The 16,719-nt window shown below is 56.2% G+C and overlaps 7 protein-coding genes across 7 annotated transcripts; 4 read left to right on the plus strand and 3 right to left on the minus strand.

Moving 5' to 3' along the window:
- Positions 1-635: 635 nt before the first annotated feature.
- Positions 636-1,841, minus strand: N657DRAFT_671640 (uncharacterized protein; the record flags this gene model as incomplete). Its single annotated transcript, XM_062795602.1, has 3 exons — positions 636-1,130; positions 1,192-1,427; positions 1,551-1,841. The coding sequence occupies 3 exons, from the start codon at positions 1,839-1,841 to the stop codon at positions 665-667; spliced, it is 993 nt and encodes a 330-aa protein (XP_062647267.1). The 3' UTR covers positions 636-664.
- Positions 1,842-2,539: 698 nt separating this feature from the next.
- Positions 2,540-4,493, minus strand: N657DRAFT_572822 (general substrate transporter; the record flags this gene model as incomplete). Its single annotated transcript, XM_062788911.1, has 7 exons — positions 2,540-2,922; positions 3,002-3,300; positions 3,364-3,626; positions 3,697-3,873; positions 3,939-3,985; positions 4,041-4,369; positions 4,426-4,493. The coding sequence occupies 7 exons, from the start codon at positions 4,491-4,493 to the stop codon at positions 2,540-2,542; spliced, it is 1,566 nt and encodes a 521-aa protein (XP_062647268.1).
- A 330-nt stretch (positions 4,494-4,823) lies between these two features.
- Positions 4,824-6,161, plus strand: N657DRAFT_645049 (DAK1/DegV-like protein). The gene is made up of 5 exons (XM_062792870.1): positions 4,824-5,103; positions 5,177-5,275; positions 5,329-5,521; positions 5,587-5,790; positions 5,852-6,161. The coding sequence occupies exons 1-5, from the start codon at positions 5,094-5,096 to the stop codon at positions 6,006-6,008; spliced, it is 663 nt and encodes a 220-aa protein (XP_062647269.1). The 5' UTR covers positions 4,824-5,093; the 3' UTR covers positions 6,009-6,161.
- Positions 6,162-7,551: 1,390 nt separating this feature from the next.
- Positions 7,552-10,025, plus strand: N657DRAFT_655913 (uncharacterized protein; the record flags this gene model as incomplete). The annotated part of the gene is made up of 6 exons (XM_062794643.1): positions 7,552-7,651; positions 7,716-7,850; positions 7,919-8,781; positions 8,853-9,105; positions 9,178-9,297; positions 9,358-10,025. 6 exons carry the CDS (start codon positions 7,552-7,554, stop codon positions 10,023-10,025), a joined length of 2,139 nt encoding a protein of 712 aa, XP_062647270.1.
- Positions 10,026-10,437: 412 nt separating this feature from the next.
- N657DRAFT_655914 (short chain dehydrogenase) lies at positions 10,438-11,404 on the minus strand (the record flags this gene model as incomplete). The annotated part of the gene is made up of 2 exons (XM_062794644.1): positions 10,438-10,755; positions 10,832-11,404. 2 exons carry the CDS (start codon positions 11,402-11,404, stop codon positions 10,438-10,440), a joined length of 891 nt encoding a protein of 296 aa, XP_062647271.1.
- Positions 11,405-12,054: 650 nt separating this feature from the next.
- On the plus strand, positions 12,055-14,449 carry N657DRAFT_572433 (transketolase; the record flags this gene model as incomplete). The annotated part of the gene is made up of 4 exons (XM_062788891.1): positions 12,055-12,364; positions 12,427-13,433; positions 13,490-13,651; positions 13,715-14,449. The coding sequence occupies 4 exons, from the start codon at positions 12,055-12,057 to the stop codon at positions 14,447-14,449; spliced, it is 2,214 nt and encodes a 737-aa protein (XP_062647272.1).
- Positions 14,450-14,728: 279 nt separating this feature from the next.
- N657DRAFT_645054 (uncharacterized protein) lies at positions 14,729-16,382 on the plus strand. The gene has a single exon (XM_062792871.1). The coding sequence runs from the start codon at positions 14,991-14,993 to the stop codon at positions 16,203-16,205; it is 1,215 nt and encodes a 404-aa protein (XP_062647273.1). The 5' UTR covers positions 14,729-14,990; the 3' UTR covers positions 16,206-16,382.
- The last annotated feature ends 337 nt before the right edge of the window (positions 16,383-16,719 follow it).

Here is a 16,719-nt window from a genome sequence, read left to right on the forward strand (position 1 = left end):
ATGGGTAACGACGGGCCGGTTGATGGCGGAGGTTGGATCCAAAATGTGATTCGGCAGGATAAGTGCGCCAGCATCTCTGAACCATCGCTACGAGTTAGTGACTGATTCTTATACCATAGTGTTTGGCTTGGGATCCGCTTCTCATAACTGGACCCATGGAAAGCCGCTATCCATTACCCTCATTTCGTTCGGTGTGTCTCGTGATGGACTCGGCTGCAGCATAGCAAGCAAAGCAGGCTAACACTGAGAGGACTCAACACGTAGACTTTTGTCGCCGACTTCCGTTAACTTGGACTGCTCGGCACGCCCGGGTGTAGCACGGTGGAACTCAAGAATAAGAAGTACGTTGGGTTCTCGCCATCATGGCTTCAAGTTCCTCCTCCAACTCCCTGACATGGTTGCTTGACGGTAGTTCCCGGCATGCTCCTGGGTCATTCCTAAAGTGCCAAAGTTGTCCTTGATTACCTTGGTTGGGCCACATTCTCCAAATCAGCCTTCCTATTCCCACGCTTAGGACTTGCCCGGTACCCTAGAAACACATGGGAATTTGGGAAATCATTCTGCAAGGGCGCAGAGCTGCGCATATGCCACGCAGCGCATGCGTGGAGGCAGTGGTTTGCCGGTTCTACAGCTCTCCTTCGCGCCCATCACGACATGACCCATGCTAATTCTCGACCACAACATCCGAAACCTTGGGTTCGCACTTCGCAATGGGAATCTCGTCGCAGACCTTTGGCCCCGTCGTCTCACCGCAGTCGGTTTTTGCCGATACACTCGGCTTGAGGGCGACGCGGTGTTGGTTAGGGCCAAGCCAGTTAACCTGCCTTTGCGTTCCGACATCATCGTCCGCTGCGTTATCCGCCTTTTTCCTGGGCGCCGCCAGACACATGTTCCCAAACGGCGGCGGGTTGCAAACGGTGGACTTGTGGCACTTGTTTTGACCGGGGAAAGGCGAACAAGTGAAGCAACTGGCAACGGGTTGCTTGCCGGCCACCTCGATTTTCTGGACGAAGGCATCGCCGCCAGACGCACCGTTCAGCAAGAAGCATATGGAACAGCTGAGGGTGGCGTGATCATCGGTAACGTTGCTGGCTAGCTCGAAAGTCTCGATGAGCGTGGCGCTGGCGCCGCTGCTCACTTGGATTTCCGTCGGGGCGAATGGAACGGCCAACCCGCATTGTATGAGACCACCTCGGGCTTGATGACGACGTCGAGGTTCGTGAGCCCGTCAACAATCGCTTGGTGACAGCGTCGGGTTCGGAGCCGAGCATGGTGCCACCGGTGGCCTCGGTTATGTGCGTGGCCTGCCCCTTGCTATCAAGGCTTCCGACCTTGACGCCGAGGACGCGGATGCTCGCCTTCTTCAAGACATCGGTAACATCGGCTTGCGAGTGTCCACCGCTGGGGATCGTGGCTCGGCGCGTCGCCTACAAGAACGATGATCCGGCTGTTGCCCTCGCGCAACGTGGTGGCACCTGTGGAGATTTTGTTGAGCGCGTTTGTCCAGTCCTCTGGCGTGTCGCCACCGCCCGAGGCATTCAGGAGTCGACCGCTTCCTGCAGGGCCTTGACATCGCTTGTCAGATCCTGGACCACAGTGAAAGGTTCCAGATGGGACTTGAGATCCTGGAAAGGAGCCATAGCAAACTGCGTGTTCGGGTGCACCTCGTCGACGGCGTTGATCGACGTGCACAGATTCGCTTTGATATGATTGATGCTGCGTCCCATACTCCCAGTGGCGTCGACCAGGAGCACGACATGCAGCTCCGGTACAAGTTTCGGGGTGCAGATGTGTTTGTCGAGATTAAAAGACGAGTTGGGCGCCAGCTCTTGCTGAACCATGGCTGGCGAAACCCCCGGATTGGCCGAGCTCAAGGGGACAAGCATGATAGCCAAGGCGGCACAAAATGGAGGAGCCCATCCGATTCATTGTTTTGGACTGGAAGTTCCCGGCAGGCTACAAATCTGATATGCTCGGGTTCAGCCGAAGAAAAGCTCGAGAAGTCAAGTGTACCCAAACCAAAACGAGACGTTTTGTCACAGCCCGTTGAGCGGACTGAGAAGGGGTCACTGCAGTTGACGACGGGATCATGGATACTGATGCTGGCTTTAAATGCGTTCCCTCCTCCGCCATATCGCGCTGGCGTCTGTTTGAGAAGGAGGGAGGATCGTAGAGTTACAACAAAACGTGCGGACGAGACTCCACAACATGCCGGCGAAGCTTTCATACCATGCCAACGAAACTCCATGGCATGGCGACGAAGTCTACATTACGCCGACGAAGCTCCGTGACGTGAGACGAAGCTCTGCGACATGCCAACGATGCTCTACCACATGACGACAAAGATTCGACAACGATGCCGATCAAGGTCTCCCGAATTAATGGGAACTCTGCTGCCTAGGGAACTGGGGTGACAGAAAACCCAGTATCGGGTTCGCATGATGCATATTCAGGAAGATGGCAGCACTGCCTTCTGCTGTATTCAACAGTTCCCAGCCATATGAGGCAAGCACCATTCATGCCTTCTTCGGATCCCACATTACACCAAGACATTCTCATTCTCAGCCTTGGCTTTCTCAGACGCCTCATCTGCTACGTTTGAGTGTCTCGCGTGAAACCCAGAGCGGTTGGCAGCATCACCTATTGAACCCATCGACGGCGACCAGTGAAGCCTAACCTTCTCGCCCGTAAATAACCTGTCGATCTGCTCCAGAGAAAGATTTCGCGTCTCTGGGTAGAAGAAGTAGACCAGCGGTATAAAGCAGAAGTTGAAAACACTAAAGTAAATGTACGTCCGCCACTGAATGTTGGCGATGCTGACGGGAGTGATCTCGACGACTAGGAAGGTGAAGATCCAGTTCGACGCGGTGGAAAGGGCAGCAGCCTTGGTCCGGATGGCTAGAGGAGCGTACTCGGCGGGTACTGTAACGGACGATTGTTAGCAAGAACCACCTTCTAGCCCAGAACAACTCGTTCGCCTCGGAGCAATGGTTTGACTTACACAACCAGGGGATGGCAAGCAAGCCGACGGCAAAAAAGAAGTTGAACAGGAATAGCATGACGACAGCAACAATGCCAGCAGCGTGGCCTCCGTCTGAAACAGTCCCCGCGAGCACGGCCATGCAGGCTCCCTGTCCGACAACAGCGAAGAGCATGAGCTTGCGGCGTCCGAGCCGGTCAATGATCCATATTGGGATCAATGAGGAGAAGAAGTAGGCAACGCCGTTGAAGCCAGCAAGGAGTAGTGAAAGTTCATGGGACATGCCCACGGATTGCTCAAAGATGACCGGGGCGTAATAGCTAAGAGGCATCTCAGCAAACGCTAGAAAAGAGCAATCGATAGACAGACAGAGAGTAACGTACGTGATGAGGTTAATGCCGGAGAGTTGTTGCATGAACTGGCCGCCGATACCGAGCATCGTCCGGTAAAAGAACTTTTGGGGGCCGTTCTTGAACAGGGTCTTGAAACTTCCGCCCTGAGCCGCCAGTCTTTCCTCCTCGATGGCGTGCTGGATGTCAGAGATTTCCTCCCTGACAACCTCGTCGTTGGTGTCAGTTTCTTTTGCGTTTGGAAGCAAAGCCCATAGTACGTGACGGGCTCGGTCAAGATCGTCGTGGGCGATGAGCTAGAATGAGTTTAGAAATGAGAATCGACGACAAGAAGCGGGAATGAGAGAAGGTAGAATAGCAGCGTACCCAGCGTGGAGATTCAGGGAGGAGCATGATGCCCACAAACGTGACCACGGCAAACAAGCATTGCAGGGCCAGAGGAAACCGGAACTGGACAGAGGAGTCGTGGACAAACGACATGCCGTAATCCACCCAATAAGCCGTCATGACTCCAAAGATGTTAATAGCAAGCTCGATTGACAACTAAGCCACCAAAGAGTTAACCTCTTGATTCCTCCACCTGTGACGCCATGATGGTCTCGACTTACACCCTTGCCACGAACATCAGCCTGCATGAGTTCAGAGTGCCACACAGCTGTTCCATTGTCAGCAAGTCCTGAGGGCCTGTTCTAAGTTGCCGGCAAACGTACGGATAGTACTCGTATTCAAGCCATTGCCGAGGCCCGCAACAATGCGTCCAACAATCATGTGGGGAATTCCATAGGCACACGCCCGGAGGGCACCTCCTATGAAGAGGATGATGCATCCCAGCATGATGGTCTTGCGCCGGCCGATCTTCTCCCCGATCAACAGGGCGAGGATGGCGCCGAAAAAGCATCCGATTTCGTAAATAGCAACCACGGTTCCCTGCAGCGATGCACTACCGCCCGCACCAGCCGTGGTATCGATCTCTGGAAACTGCGCCGTGAAGGCCCTTCCGGTCAGGAGACCGGACATGACACCTTGGTCATAACCAAAACTGTAGGAAATGTTAGCTCTTATTGTCTTGTTGTGACACAAGTGAGTATGACTTACAGCAGGAAACCAGCTCCTGCCGTGGTGGTTATGGCCCAGTGTAACGGTTTACCGGTGAGCATGGTCATCTTGGAGGAATTGAGGCGGATGAAGCAAGATGCGAGGATGGTTGACTTGGGAGGTCGTGCTTCCCTGTCCCGACATGGAAAGTTTGGGTCTCCATTCGCAGTTTATATGCAGGAGGCTCGGTGATGATGCGGCAGCGCAACAGCCATGGCACATCGCAAAACTCCGTGCTACAGACATCTTAAGACCCCGGATGCTTCTCCCATGGAACGCAGTCCCCACTGTGGGGTCCCCGCATTTGGTCCGCTGTCTTGGGGTCAGTGGCGCGGCGCTTCCACTTGCCTTTTTGGTTCAAGAGGGAGCCGTGGGGATAAGGCATCTGTGAACGGTCGGTCCCTCGGAGGTCTAAGTCGTGAATTGCTGAAAACGGAAAAATGCCTCCGACAGCGTCGAGTTCACGACGGCGAATTGAAAGCCTGGCACAGTGCTCATGAGTCTAGAATCCCGTCGTGACCCAGACGGATGGGGACGGAGAATGGCATCCTTAGGCGGTTCACAGAGTGGTCTCCTGCAGATGCACAAAAAGTCATAAGCTGAGAGTGGCTCGGCGCAAATCAACGTTCGCGTCTTCCATCTGAATTCAATCCAGCTCGACATCAAACATGACAATTGGTGCGTTACAGGTTTTATGGAAATCCAACTGGACTTGTCGAACTGGATGGCTGACATGGCAGTGCTCCGTCAGGAAAGCACTTCATCAACGACACCGACAACCTTGTCGTGCGGCTGCTGCGAAGCCTGCTTGTACACGACAAGTCTCTGCGTTTGATACCAGAAAAGAAAGGTAGGCGGATCCTTATCCCCATAGAAGAACATACTGATTCTAACCGTGGCTAGTTCTGTATCGGCAACTGCGCACTGGCGAGCGGAAAGTCATCGTGGTTTCAGGAGGAGGCTCCGGCCACGAGCCAGCGCATGCGGGCTTTGTCGGAGAGGGCATGCTCGACGTCGCCATTGCTGGCAACATATTTGCGTCGCCTTCTGCACCGCAAATCTTGGCTGGCATCCGGGCTATCGATGCGCCGCTTGGGTACGTGTTTGCTCGGCCTCCTTGAGCCAGGAGAACGTCCCGCTTACCCGCTCTCACTTGGGCAGAGTCCTCTTCATAACCAAGAATTACACGGGTGATAAGCTCAACTTCGGTCTTGCAGCAGAACAAACCAAGGCAGAGGGGCGAGACGTCCGCATCGTGTTCGTCCAGGACGATGTGTCCATCAACGGTAACGAATTGGTGGGCCGGCGAGGACTGGCTGGGACCGTGTTCGTGCACAAGATTGCAGGCGCAGCTGCAGCTAAAGGGTACGAATGCTGGGTAGGTGTTTTTGAACAAGGGGTAGCCGCTGACACTTCTGTCCGCTAGCCTGAGCCTTGATGAGGTCACACGCGTCGCTCAGAAGACTGCAGATTCGCTCTCAACCGTGGCTGTGAGCCTCGACCGATGCAGTGTACCTCAACGGGCAGACCAGCTCGGGCTCGATCCTGATACTGTTGAATACGGCATGGCTAAGTCCTCATGAATACAAAGCACTTCGGATCCTATCCGCGTCAGTTACTGATGCGCCGGTCCGGATATAGGCATTCATAATGAACCTGGGGCGGAGCGTGGAAAACTCACTTCGCTGAACGAAACCGTGACCAAGTTGCTTAGCATGCTGTTACCAACACGCAACGAGTCTGTTGCCTCTCGATTCCCCGAGGTTGCCGTAATGGTTAACAACTTGGGTGGTCTGAGTGTCCTGGAGTTGCACATCGTAGCCGATGAGGTGCTTCGCCAACTCGCTACCAAGATACACAAAATCCGTCGCGTTTTCGTCGGCGCCTTCGTCACTGCACTGAACGGACCTGGCTTTTCTGTCACGATCCTCGGCTTAGATTCCGAACTAGAAGCCCTGCTTGACGCGCCCACTTGTATACAAGCTTGGCCAAAAGCTGCTTTTGGGTACTCGCAGGAAGAAGTAGATAGGCGGCTTGACTCGGTGCCAGCGTCCGCGGGCCATGCGGCCGAGGGTCATGCTGCTCTCAAGCTACCACGTAAGTGAACTCTCAGCCAACGCAGTTGCTGTTGAAGGGGTACAATGCTGACAGCATGTTGGGCGTAGTGCCTCGACAGGTGCTGCAAAATGTCATCTCGGGTGTGACTGAAAAGGTACGGCAAGATGAGCCCATGATCACAAAGTACGACACGATTGCCGGGGATGGAGATTGCGGAACGACTCTCCTGACCGGAGCCAACGGTACAGCCCTCTTAATGGGAAACTGCGCGAGTCGATGCAATGCTGACTTTCCAGCAGCGTTAATGGCTTATGCCGAAAACCTATCGCCCGAGACTGTCGACCTCACGGTCGCATTCCGGCAGATGGCCTCAGTCATACAGGGAACCATGGGCGGTACCTCAGGAGCGATTTACGCCATCTTCTTCAACGCTGTCTCGACCTCGCTGGACAGGCTCGCTGGTGGCGCCGGCGGATTGGCGTATTCGAAGATGCTTGCCGAGGCATTGCACCAGGGCCTTGCCGAGCTGTGCAGGTACACGAGCGCGAGAGCGGGCTCCCGAACTATCATGGACGCCTTGATCCCGTTTGTGGAGGCGTTCTACGAAAATCCCGAGAAGCTCCCTGAGGCCGTTGCCGTTGCTCGCACTGGCGCAGAAAAGACGGGACATATGGACGCCAAGCTGGGGAGGGCGAGCTATGTGACCAAGGAGCAGCTTAACTCGGAGAAGGAGGGCGTGCCGGACCCCGGTGCGTTGGGCGTCGTGAGCATTCTAGAGGGTGTTGTGGCAGGCTTGTCGTAGAATTTACTTGCACCGTCGGAAAAACCCAATTGAAGAACTTGTCCTCTCTGGTTCAAGTCTCGATAAGAGAATAGATTTGCGCTTTGATGCATAGAGATGATTCCTGCGCTCTCCCAGAGGCCGGATTGGGTTATCATTGCCGCACGAATCAGCGTGTCCATCTTTCATTATCCCCTTTCCACTTCCATGTGTCCAATTGACAGTTTCTCTGTGATCCTGACTGCTCCAGGGATGTCCTGTGGCCTGTGTGAGGGCGTGCATTAGGGATGTCGAACTCCCCTCGTGGGGAAGGCCTTGATGCGCCTGCGAGGAACAAGGCGCGGACGCGAACGGGCTGTTGGACTTGCAGGCGCAGGCGGAAGAAGTGTCAGTACTTCGACTTGATTGCTACACGAGGTGCTCTCATTCACACGCTTCCGGCGATCAACAGGTAATGAACTTCGACCGGTTTGTGGCAACTGTTTACGGAAAGGTGCCGCTTGCGAGTGGGGTGTCAGGTTGTCCTTTCGCGACGAGAACATCCGGACGGTACCGCAGAGCCACCCGTCGATGCGACGAAGCACCCGTCCGAGACGGGATGGCGATATCGAGGTGCAGTTCCTAAACTTATAAACGGTAGCTTCTGGTTCTCAGCTGATCGAATGCAGCAGGTCATCGACGTGACCAACGAAGTGATCCGAGACTATTGGAATGATGTCCAGGCGGCCGAGAGTCCCAACGAAAACAGCACCGCTAGCAGGAATGAAACCTACCACAGCGGCGCTTGCAATAAATACAGCTCCCATCACCACAGCCATGGTGACGTCGATGCTGCCAGCAGGGACACGACGGCGATCGACTCAGCTCCAAGCCCTCAGCGACCGACATCCCGCCCTTCACCCACGCTGCACCGCTCGAGTCTCGGAACTTTTGGAGACGGCCCATCATTTGATACATCGGGAGGCGCGATGGATTCTGGCTTTGGGGTCGTCAGCAATGACAGCCCTGCAAGTGTAGACACGCCGCACTCTCACGACCTGGTCCAGTTGGCAGCTGTGCAGCTCCTGGATTTGGGCGCGGGACTACCTGCCGTAATGACCCCGATGATCGATTCTCGGCCTCCGCAAACCCAGGTTGGGAGCCAGCTTCTACCGCCCCTTTCTCAAATAGAAGGTATCCCGGAAGCAGCCGGCATCGCCCCAGGACATCTGTTTGTCGACGATGGTATCTTTCTGCCAGGATCTGCCTATCTCGAACTTCATTCCGTCCTGCGCAATCATATATTCGACACTGCCCGCTCCACATATCCTAGCAGGTGGCCCACACCGAGCCCGCCATGCGGCGTTGACGAGGCGCCCGAAGAGCACACACAGCAGACCAGCCACGCACCGGCGCTGACTACGGGTCAGACAGAGCAAACTTCGCATTCGTCCAGTACAACACCAAATTACATCGAATTGACGAAGCAGGAGGAGTTCGTGCTGTGGAAGAACTGGGTTGACGAGATCTCTCCGTGGGCACGTTGCCTCTCCCGTTGTTTAGGCTGCCCCCTGCACCTCGATCTCGCCATCTAACGTCTGTTTTGCAGCTCGACAAATTTGACAAAGAATGTCACTTCCAAAAAAAATTGCCGGCCCTGGCAAAGCTCCACTCCCATGTACGATTCTCCATGCTCGCCCTCTCTGCGCGCCAGCTCGAGAGGAAATACCCGGAGCGTTCGTCATCGGCCAGCTTGGCGCTTTACCAAGAGGCCGTACATCAGCTGGTACCACAGCTGCAGACAAGGTCGACCGCCGTGGCCGCATCGTGCGTTGTTTTGTGTGTCCTGGAAATGATGAGTTGTGAGCACGAGCCCAGGGGATCCCAAGGAGAAGGTACTCAATCGGAAGGAAGTCCTGCTAACGGTGAAATAGGTTCGCCTCAGATGTGGCGTCGCCATTTGGACGGTTGTGCCTGTCTGATCCAGTCCCTCGGAATCAACGGATTCTCTGGAGGATTGGAGCAAGCTTTGTTTTGGTGCTTTGCTCGGATCGGTGGGTCATGCCATCAAATTTCATGCTACTATCGACGATAATGCTGAACAGAGCTGGCAGACGTTTGCGGCGGTCTCATCTCATGCGAATCAACCCTTATCCCCTGCGCAGGCTGGACGCCGAGGATGTCGCTGGCGGATGCCGCTGAGCTTTTCCGCCGGACACCCGGCTGTGATATGTACGCCAACCTCGTCGTCTTCCTCTGCGCCCAGGCTTTGGAACTGTTTGCGTGCGATGACTCGGAAGCAGAATTTACTCGCCGCTGGAACGATCTGTTTGTCTTCATTGAGGAATGGTACATCCAACGACCACCCGAGATGCGGTCCATCCTGAGCCGGCCGGCGGCCACCGACGAGGACGCTTCCGTATCCCCATTTCCGACCCTACTATTCTCCAACCCTCCTGCCATCTCCGGAAATCAGCTCTACCACACAGCAGCAATACTGATGCTGCAGAGAAAGCCCCGCCGCGCGGTGCCGCCTCCCAAAACGCGTCCGATCCTGTGGCACGCGCGAAGGATATGCGCCATATCGATATGCAACACGCACCATGGCTGTTGGACGAATTCTATACAGCCGTTATGGATTGCCGGCCAGGTCATGTCGCACCATGCCGAACACCGAGCGATACTGGACGTCTACCAGAGGATTGAAAAGGAAACAGGCTGGGGAGCCAATTGGAGGGCAAAGGACCTACGATCACACTGGGCACAACTGGACGAAGGTTAGATGCATGGCATTTACAGACAGACTATGTCTGCAGGACAACCTGAAAAGCTCACCAACCAGCCCTACTCCCGCGCCAGTCGAGTAGAGATGGTTGGCTACGAAAAACCCCAAAGGGAGTTTTTACTTCTCTGGAGGGGAGTCGAACCCACACCATTTCGGTTGCTGAAAGTCCACCCAACACTCCTCCCAGTGCCACACATTGGGAGGAGGCGGTGACGGTGTGCGAGGGAGAATGTGCATAAGTAGCACTGGCAAGGCAGGCGGTGACTGTTGGGTTCGGATGAAAAGCAGGTGTTCTTGCTGGCATTTCAGGAAACACACTTGCTGAGTCTAAGAACCCTTTCTAAGACAATTGGTATCTGGGCAGCAGGTTTGTCAGGAGAAAACCGCTCAAGATTGTCTATCTGCTTAACTATGCCGACGCGCAGTGTCCTCCATCTACCCTCAAGTCGGCGCCCGTCATGAACGAACTCCCGGGACTCAGCAAGAAGATGGCGGGAGCCTTGAAATCCTCGGGCGCCCCCAGCCGGTTCAGCAGCGCGCCAGCCATCCAGATCTTCTCCAGCTCGGGCGCCGTTGCCAGCAGGTCGTCCGTCATGGCCGTACGGATGTAGCCGGGACTTAAAGTGTTGACTCGGATCCCGTATGGATGGCCCCATTCTTGTGCCAGAGACCGGCACATCTGCTGGACTGCCGCCTTGCTGGTGTTGTATGCAGTGCAGGTTAAGCCCTGTACGGTTCGGCTTGTTAGAAGAAGGGAGTTCCAAGCGACGCAAACGCGAGAAGAAATCAGAGGAACGGCATACCCGGTTGGCAACCTGCCCCGACATGGACGCGATCAGCACTATGCTCCCGCGCACGCCATTCTTGACCAAGACCCGGGCGGCGTGCTTGGCCGTGAGGAACGCGCCGGTGACGTTGACGCGCTGGATGCGCTCAAAGTCGGCCTGCGGGTACTCGAGCGCGGTGACCTTTTGCTGGATGCCGGCGCAGGCGATGCAGCCGTAGAAGGGCGCGCCGAGCGCGGCCGACTCGGCGTCGATCTCGTCGAACACGCCCGCCAGCGCCGCCTCGTCCGTCACGTCCGCCCGGTGGTACGAAAGCCCTAACCCGGACGCCTTGGCGGTCTTTTGGAGCGCCGCCCACTCGGCTGCCGCTGGCTCGGGAAGGATATCGAGACATGCGACGTGGCCGCCGGCTTCGAGCACGGCGCCGGCGAGCGTGATGCCGAGACCCCGGCCGCCGCCCGTGATGGCTACTGTCTTCTTGGTGAGCGAGAACAGGGCGGTGTGGGAGGTATTTGCAGGAGTCTGTTGGGATTCGGGGACGCCGGCGTGCATGGCCAGGTCGGCCTCTGATTGTGTGGCTGAGGGAGACATTCCTGGTGAGTTGGATGTGTCAACGGAAACGAAGGAGCTCGGAAACAGGAATGGCAACAGACGGGTTCGATAGAGTGAGTCGACGAGAATTGTGCTAGGAGAGGTTCGGGTTTTGTTGTAGGAAGTATCTGGACCACTTCCGAAATAGGCAGTCCTGCGTGTTAGTGGGACTCGCAGTGGTCTCCGGGCTGGGCTGAAGCGCGGCAGCTGGAAGCGCAGCCTTGGAACAGGCATGACGATTTCGGAATCGGTGCTGCGAGGCGCCTGGTCTTCAGGTCCAATCCATGGATATTCTGGAGTAAGCTCAAGCGCGATCGTGAACCCCACGGGGTCGGCAACTTCTCCCAACACGGTTACCCCTCTCCAACAAGGACGCTGTGAGGGCGCTCGAACCTGGACGGGAGACAGGCATGGGTGTGGATCTGAACGTGGTGGAGCTGCACGATGGCGCTTCTGACTCCCCAAAATCCTGAAATGGAAGTTCGAAGCGCCGTTCTCCTTTGACACAAACAGCCTAGTACAAGCAGTCGCCTTAGACTGCGTCGTGCGCCGATGGCGAGGCGTGGAAACGGTTGTTAAAGGGCAACCAGCTCGAGACAGCTGCAAGATGGACGTCTCACCAAGTAATCATTCCATACCAAATCGCAGCAATGGCTCCCTCAGCAATACCTCCAGAGACCACCACGGCTCTTGATCACCTCCCGGTAAATGTGTCCAACGAGACCAATGGCCAGAACGGCAAGATAAATGAACATCAGCTTAAGAATGTTGAAACGACAAGTCTGGTTCTCCGGACCTTCAGGTGCCTCATCGCGGACCTGTGCGAACAGTTCAAGGGAGGCCATCCAGGTAGTGCAATGGGGATGGCGGCCATTGGCGTGGCGCTGTGGAAGTATGTAATGCGCTACTCGCCAGAGAACCCAAACTTCTTCAACCGGGACCGGTTCGTGCTTTCAAACGGTATGAACTCCTTATCCTTTCCAGCTCACATTGGACATGTCCTGACAAGGAGCCTCAAACAGGCCACACGTGCCTATGGCAGTACACGTTCATGCACCTGGTCGGCTACAGGAACATGACATTCGACCAGCTAAAGTCATATCACTCGACGCGGACGGACTCCATATGCCCCGGCCACCCCGAGATCGAGCACGAGGGCATCGAGGTGACCACCGGACCGCTGGGCCAGGGTATCGCCAACGCGGTTGGTCTCGCCATGGCAACCAAGCACTTGGCGGCCACCTACAATAAGCCGGGGTTTGATGTCGTCAGCAACACGACCTGGTGTATGGTTGGCGACGCATGTCTGCAGGAAGGTGTTGCGCTCGAAGCCATCTCGCTTGCGGGTCACTGGAGGCTCGACAACCTCATCGTCATCTACGACAACAACCAAATTACCTGCGACGGCTCCGTCGACCTGGCCAACACAGAGGACGTCAACGCCAAGATGGCTGCCTCGGGCTGGGAGGTGCTCGAGGTAGCCGACGGGAACAACGATGTCGAGGCCATTGTCGCAGCCCTGGTCGCGGCTCGTTCGAGCACCAGTGGCAAGCCCGTCTTCGTCAACATCAAGACTACCATTGGTGTGGGCAGCAAGGTTGCCGGTGACGCAAAGGCACATGGCGCTGCCTTTGGCGCTGAGGAGGTTGCCAACATCAAGAGGGCCGCGGACTTCGACCCGGAGAAGTCTTTCGTCGTCTCGGAAACCATCTACGACTTCTTTCGAGAGGTCAAAGCCCGCGGCCGCGAGCTCGAGAGGGAGTGGGAGGAACTAGTGGCGGATTACGGCGAAGAGTATCCGGACTTGGCGTCCGAGTTTGCGCTGCGCGTAAAGGGAGAGTTTACAGAAGACTGGGCTAGTATCATCCCGGCGAAGGGAGACTTCCCCACGGTGCCTACACCGTCGAGAAAGTCGGCTGGCTTGGTATGCAATCGATTGGCAGCCAAGTTGAAGACCTTCATGGTCGGTACTGCGGACCTGTCGCCGTCGGTCAACATGATCTGGAAGGACAAGACTGATTTCCAGCATGTAAGTTGTTTTCTGGATGAGGATCTTGTTGAACATTGCTGATCTGCGGTGCTTAGCCTGACCTCCGCCCAGCGTGTGGTATCACTGGTGATTACACTGGTCGCTATATCCACTGGGGTATCAGGGAACACGCCATGGCGGCGATATCCAACGGTCTCGCTGCCTTTAACAAGGGCACAATTCTGCCCGTCACGTCGTCGTTCTTCATGTTTTACCTGGTAAGTCCAATCGGACAAAGTCCCTCCGACGCCAGCATCTGACCCTGACTTTCTCTTCTCTAGTACGCAGCACCCGCAGTCCGCATGGGAGCCTTGCAGCAGCTACGCACCATCCACATCGCGACCCACGACAGCATTGGGACAGGCGAGGACGGGCCTACGCACCAGCCAATTGAACTAGCGGCCCTCTACCGCGCCATGCCCAACCTGCTCTACATCCGGCCCGCCGACAGCGAGGAGACGGCGGGCGCCTTCATCGCTGCCCTCTCCGCGCCCGACACGCCAAGCATCATCTCCCTCTCGAGACAGAACCTCACGCAGTACCCGGAATACTCGCGACGAGACGGCGTAACTAAGGGCGCCTACGTGTTTATCGAGCAAGCAGACGCGGACGTGACGCTGATCGGCGTCGGCTCGGAGATGGGCTTCGCCGTGCGCGCGCGCGACGTCCTGCGCGATAAGTATGGCCTTAGGGCTCGCGTCGTTAGCTTCCCCTGCCAGCGGCTCTTTGAAAAGCAGCCGCGCGAGTACAAGGCCGCGGTCCTGGGGTACCGCACAAGGATCCCGCGTGTGGTGATCGAGGCATACGCGGTCAACGGGTGGGAGCGGTATGTCGACGCGGGGTACTCGATGAGTTCGTTCGGGCACTCACTGCCTGGTGCTGCGGCGTACAAGTATTTTGGATATGACGAGGAACTCATCGCAGAGCGTATCAGTGGGTTTGTGAGCGTGGTCAAGAGCGAGGGGATGGAGAGCATCCGCGGAGAGTTCAGGGATTTGAATGTAAACGACCATTGAAAGTAAGAGTCTGAACTTGGAATCAAGTCAATCTCCGAATCCGCGTATTGGGAATCGGACCTCGAGTGCTTGCTGTCGGCCGGGCGCAAGTCTCGTTACGACGACGTCGTACGCTCGTATTCCTAGACTCGTCATCGTACTCAATAATAAACGAGGTTTTGGGGCTGGAGATCACCTGCCAAGCGCAATCCGCATGCTACCATTCGGGGCGCTATTCCTAGTTAGGCGAAGTTAAATGACTAGCTGCCGCCCTTGCCCTTGCCACGCAAGCGCTTTGCTCCAGCAACAATCCAGGAGCTTGGCGTGTCTGCGACATGTCGTCAGATCTCTCTGCTGCGCCCTGCCACCCATCGCTTTGTGGTCGAGGCACACAAACAGTTGGTCTCAGATTATCCTGTTTTGATTCTTTCATTTATAGTCAACTCTACAATAAACTCGAGTTAATTTCTCAGCTGCTTCCATCATCTCGTCCTCGTGGTTTTATCGCTTCAACCCGCTCTCTATTGGAATTGAACTTCACCCCACCTCTCACCTCGACGCCATGTCAAAACCCGCCAATCGAACCCAACAGGGGCAGAATCGAGCGCTATCAAACGCGTCCTCCGTCATTCGGAGGCTATCACAGGACTTTGTGGACTCGCGGCCACCGGAAGGCTTCATGGCCGTGACTGGTGATGTCGCGTCCTCGGTGCTTTCGGTGCATGCACACCCAGACGCAGAGACATTGGGACCCGATACACGAACAAGTCACGGGAAGCACACATCAGGAAACGCCGAAAAGCGACCAGATAGCGGCGGAGAGCCCCGGCCATCAGACCTGGGCCCCCCCCCCCTCTCGACTTCAGAAGAAGCAGCCCTCACCTCACCCGGTCGCCCGGCATTGGAAGGCACCGAGCCGTTTGGCAATGGCTACCACTTTCCGCCCAAGTACTCGTGGCAAGAGTCGACCCGGCAAGCGCTGGCGGCCTTCTGGAAGTTCTTCCTCACGCCGATGGGTTTCTTCTGGACCATCTACGGCCTGAACGTCGTAGCCTGGGGTGGTATGATCTTTCTGCTCCTTTGCAACGCCTCGCCCGCTATGTGCTACCCTACCTGCGACGACATCGATTCCCCGCGGCGGAAGTGGATCGAGTGGGACGCCCAGATCCTCACGGCGCTCTTCTGCGTCACCTCGCTTCTACCCGCCCCCTGGAGGTTCCGCGATCTCTATTACCTCTTCAAATACCGAATTTCGAAACAGCAGGAAGGCCTCCGCCGCCTCGCGGGGATTCACAACGGCTGGTTCCGGTTACCGGGCTCACAGGAATTGCCCCCAAACATCGGCCCCGACAACATCACGGCCGGCGTCCCCGTCAACTGCGTGCCTATCCCGGAGAAGAACATGCCCAACCCGCCATTGACGGGCATTCGGGCACCGCCAACCAAGCTGTGGAAGCTGGACTTTGTGATCTGGTCCATGGTCCTGAACACGCTGGCCCAGGCCGCTCTCTGCGGAATCATGTGGGGGATGAACCGATATGACCGACCGAGCTGGGCGACGGGGTTCCTGATTGCAATTGCCATGATCATTGCCATGGTGGGCGGATGGGTCATGTTTGCGGAGGGCAAGAAAGTCAAGAGCGTCGAGGGCGTGCAGCTGACGGATCGGGACCGCGAGAGGCTGGCGCGCGACAAAGAGCTCGGCATCCCGCACTACAACAACATCAGGGACAAGAAGCCGAAGGAGAAGTCACCGGATATTGAGGCTGGAAAGTAGGGGATGCAAGGGCATGGTTACAAGGAGTGCAAGCAATGATTTGGAGCCCGCCTTCTGGTGTTGGTTTGTTACATACGATACCCGTTTAATGACTTGGGCAGCGAGCATATGCTGGAAGAAAGATACGGATAGAACTGAGCTTATAGAGTCTGGACGCGTTCTGATCCCCTGTCAAATTCGCGACCTCGTCATCGAACGTGTAAGTGTCATGGCGCATGCGCCAAAGCTTCGTAACATGTCCGGATATACGGTACCGTATTATGGCGGGGTTCCGATAAGCTCAACACACAGGAGGCTTCTGCGGCGTTTGATCGTTTGATCGTTGCACTACGGTAGCCTTTCGCCGCCAGAGCCTACTTTGATATCATCATGATGATGGAGCAAGATACGGATACCACTACCAGCCGTTGAGGTTCTTGCAGTTTGGAGTTGCCCCGAGTCCAGACCCAGCTGTGTGATGAACGCCAGTGCGGGGGCTGGGGGCTGGACTTGCCTGTCACGGTGTGTCACCTGC

This window comes from Parathielavia appendiculata, assembly GCF_033297405.1.
Source record: "Parathielavia appendiculata strain CBS 731.68 unplaced genomic scaffold N657scaffold_6, whole genome shotgun sequence".
NCBI lineage: Eukaryota > Fungi > Ascomycota > Sordariomycetes > Sordariales > Chaetomiaceae > Parathielavia > Parathielavia appendiculata.

Bases quoted from the DNA above. Each gene is read 5' to 3' on its own strand.
- N657DRAFT_645049 (XM_062792870.1), top strand. The intron at 5,522-5,586 runs GTACGTGTTTGC...TCACTTGGGCAG, and splicing joins GCTATCGATGCGCCGCTTGG to AGTCCTCTTCATAACCAAGA. The intron at 5,791-5,851 runs GTACGAATGCTG...TCTGTCCGCTAG, and splicing joins GGCGCAGCTGCAGCTAAAGG to CCTGAGCCTTGATGAGGTCA.
- N657DRAFT_645054 (XM_062792871.1), top strand. From the start codon at position 14,991: ATGTCAAAACCCGCCAATCGAACCCAACAGGGGCAGAATCGAGCGCTA.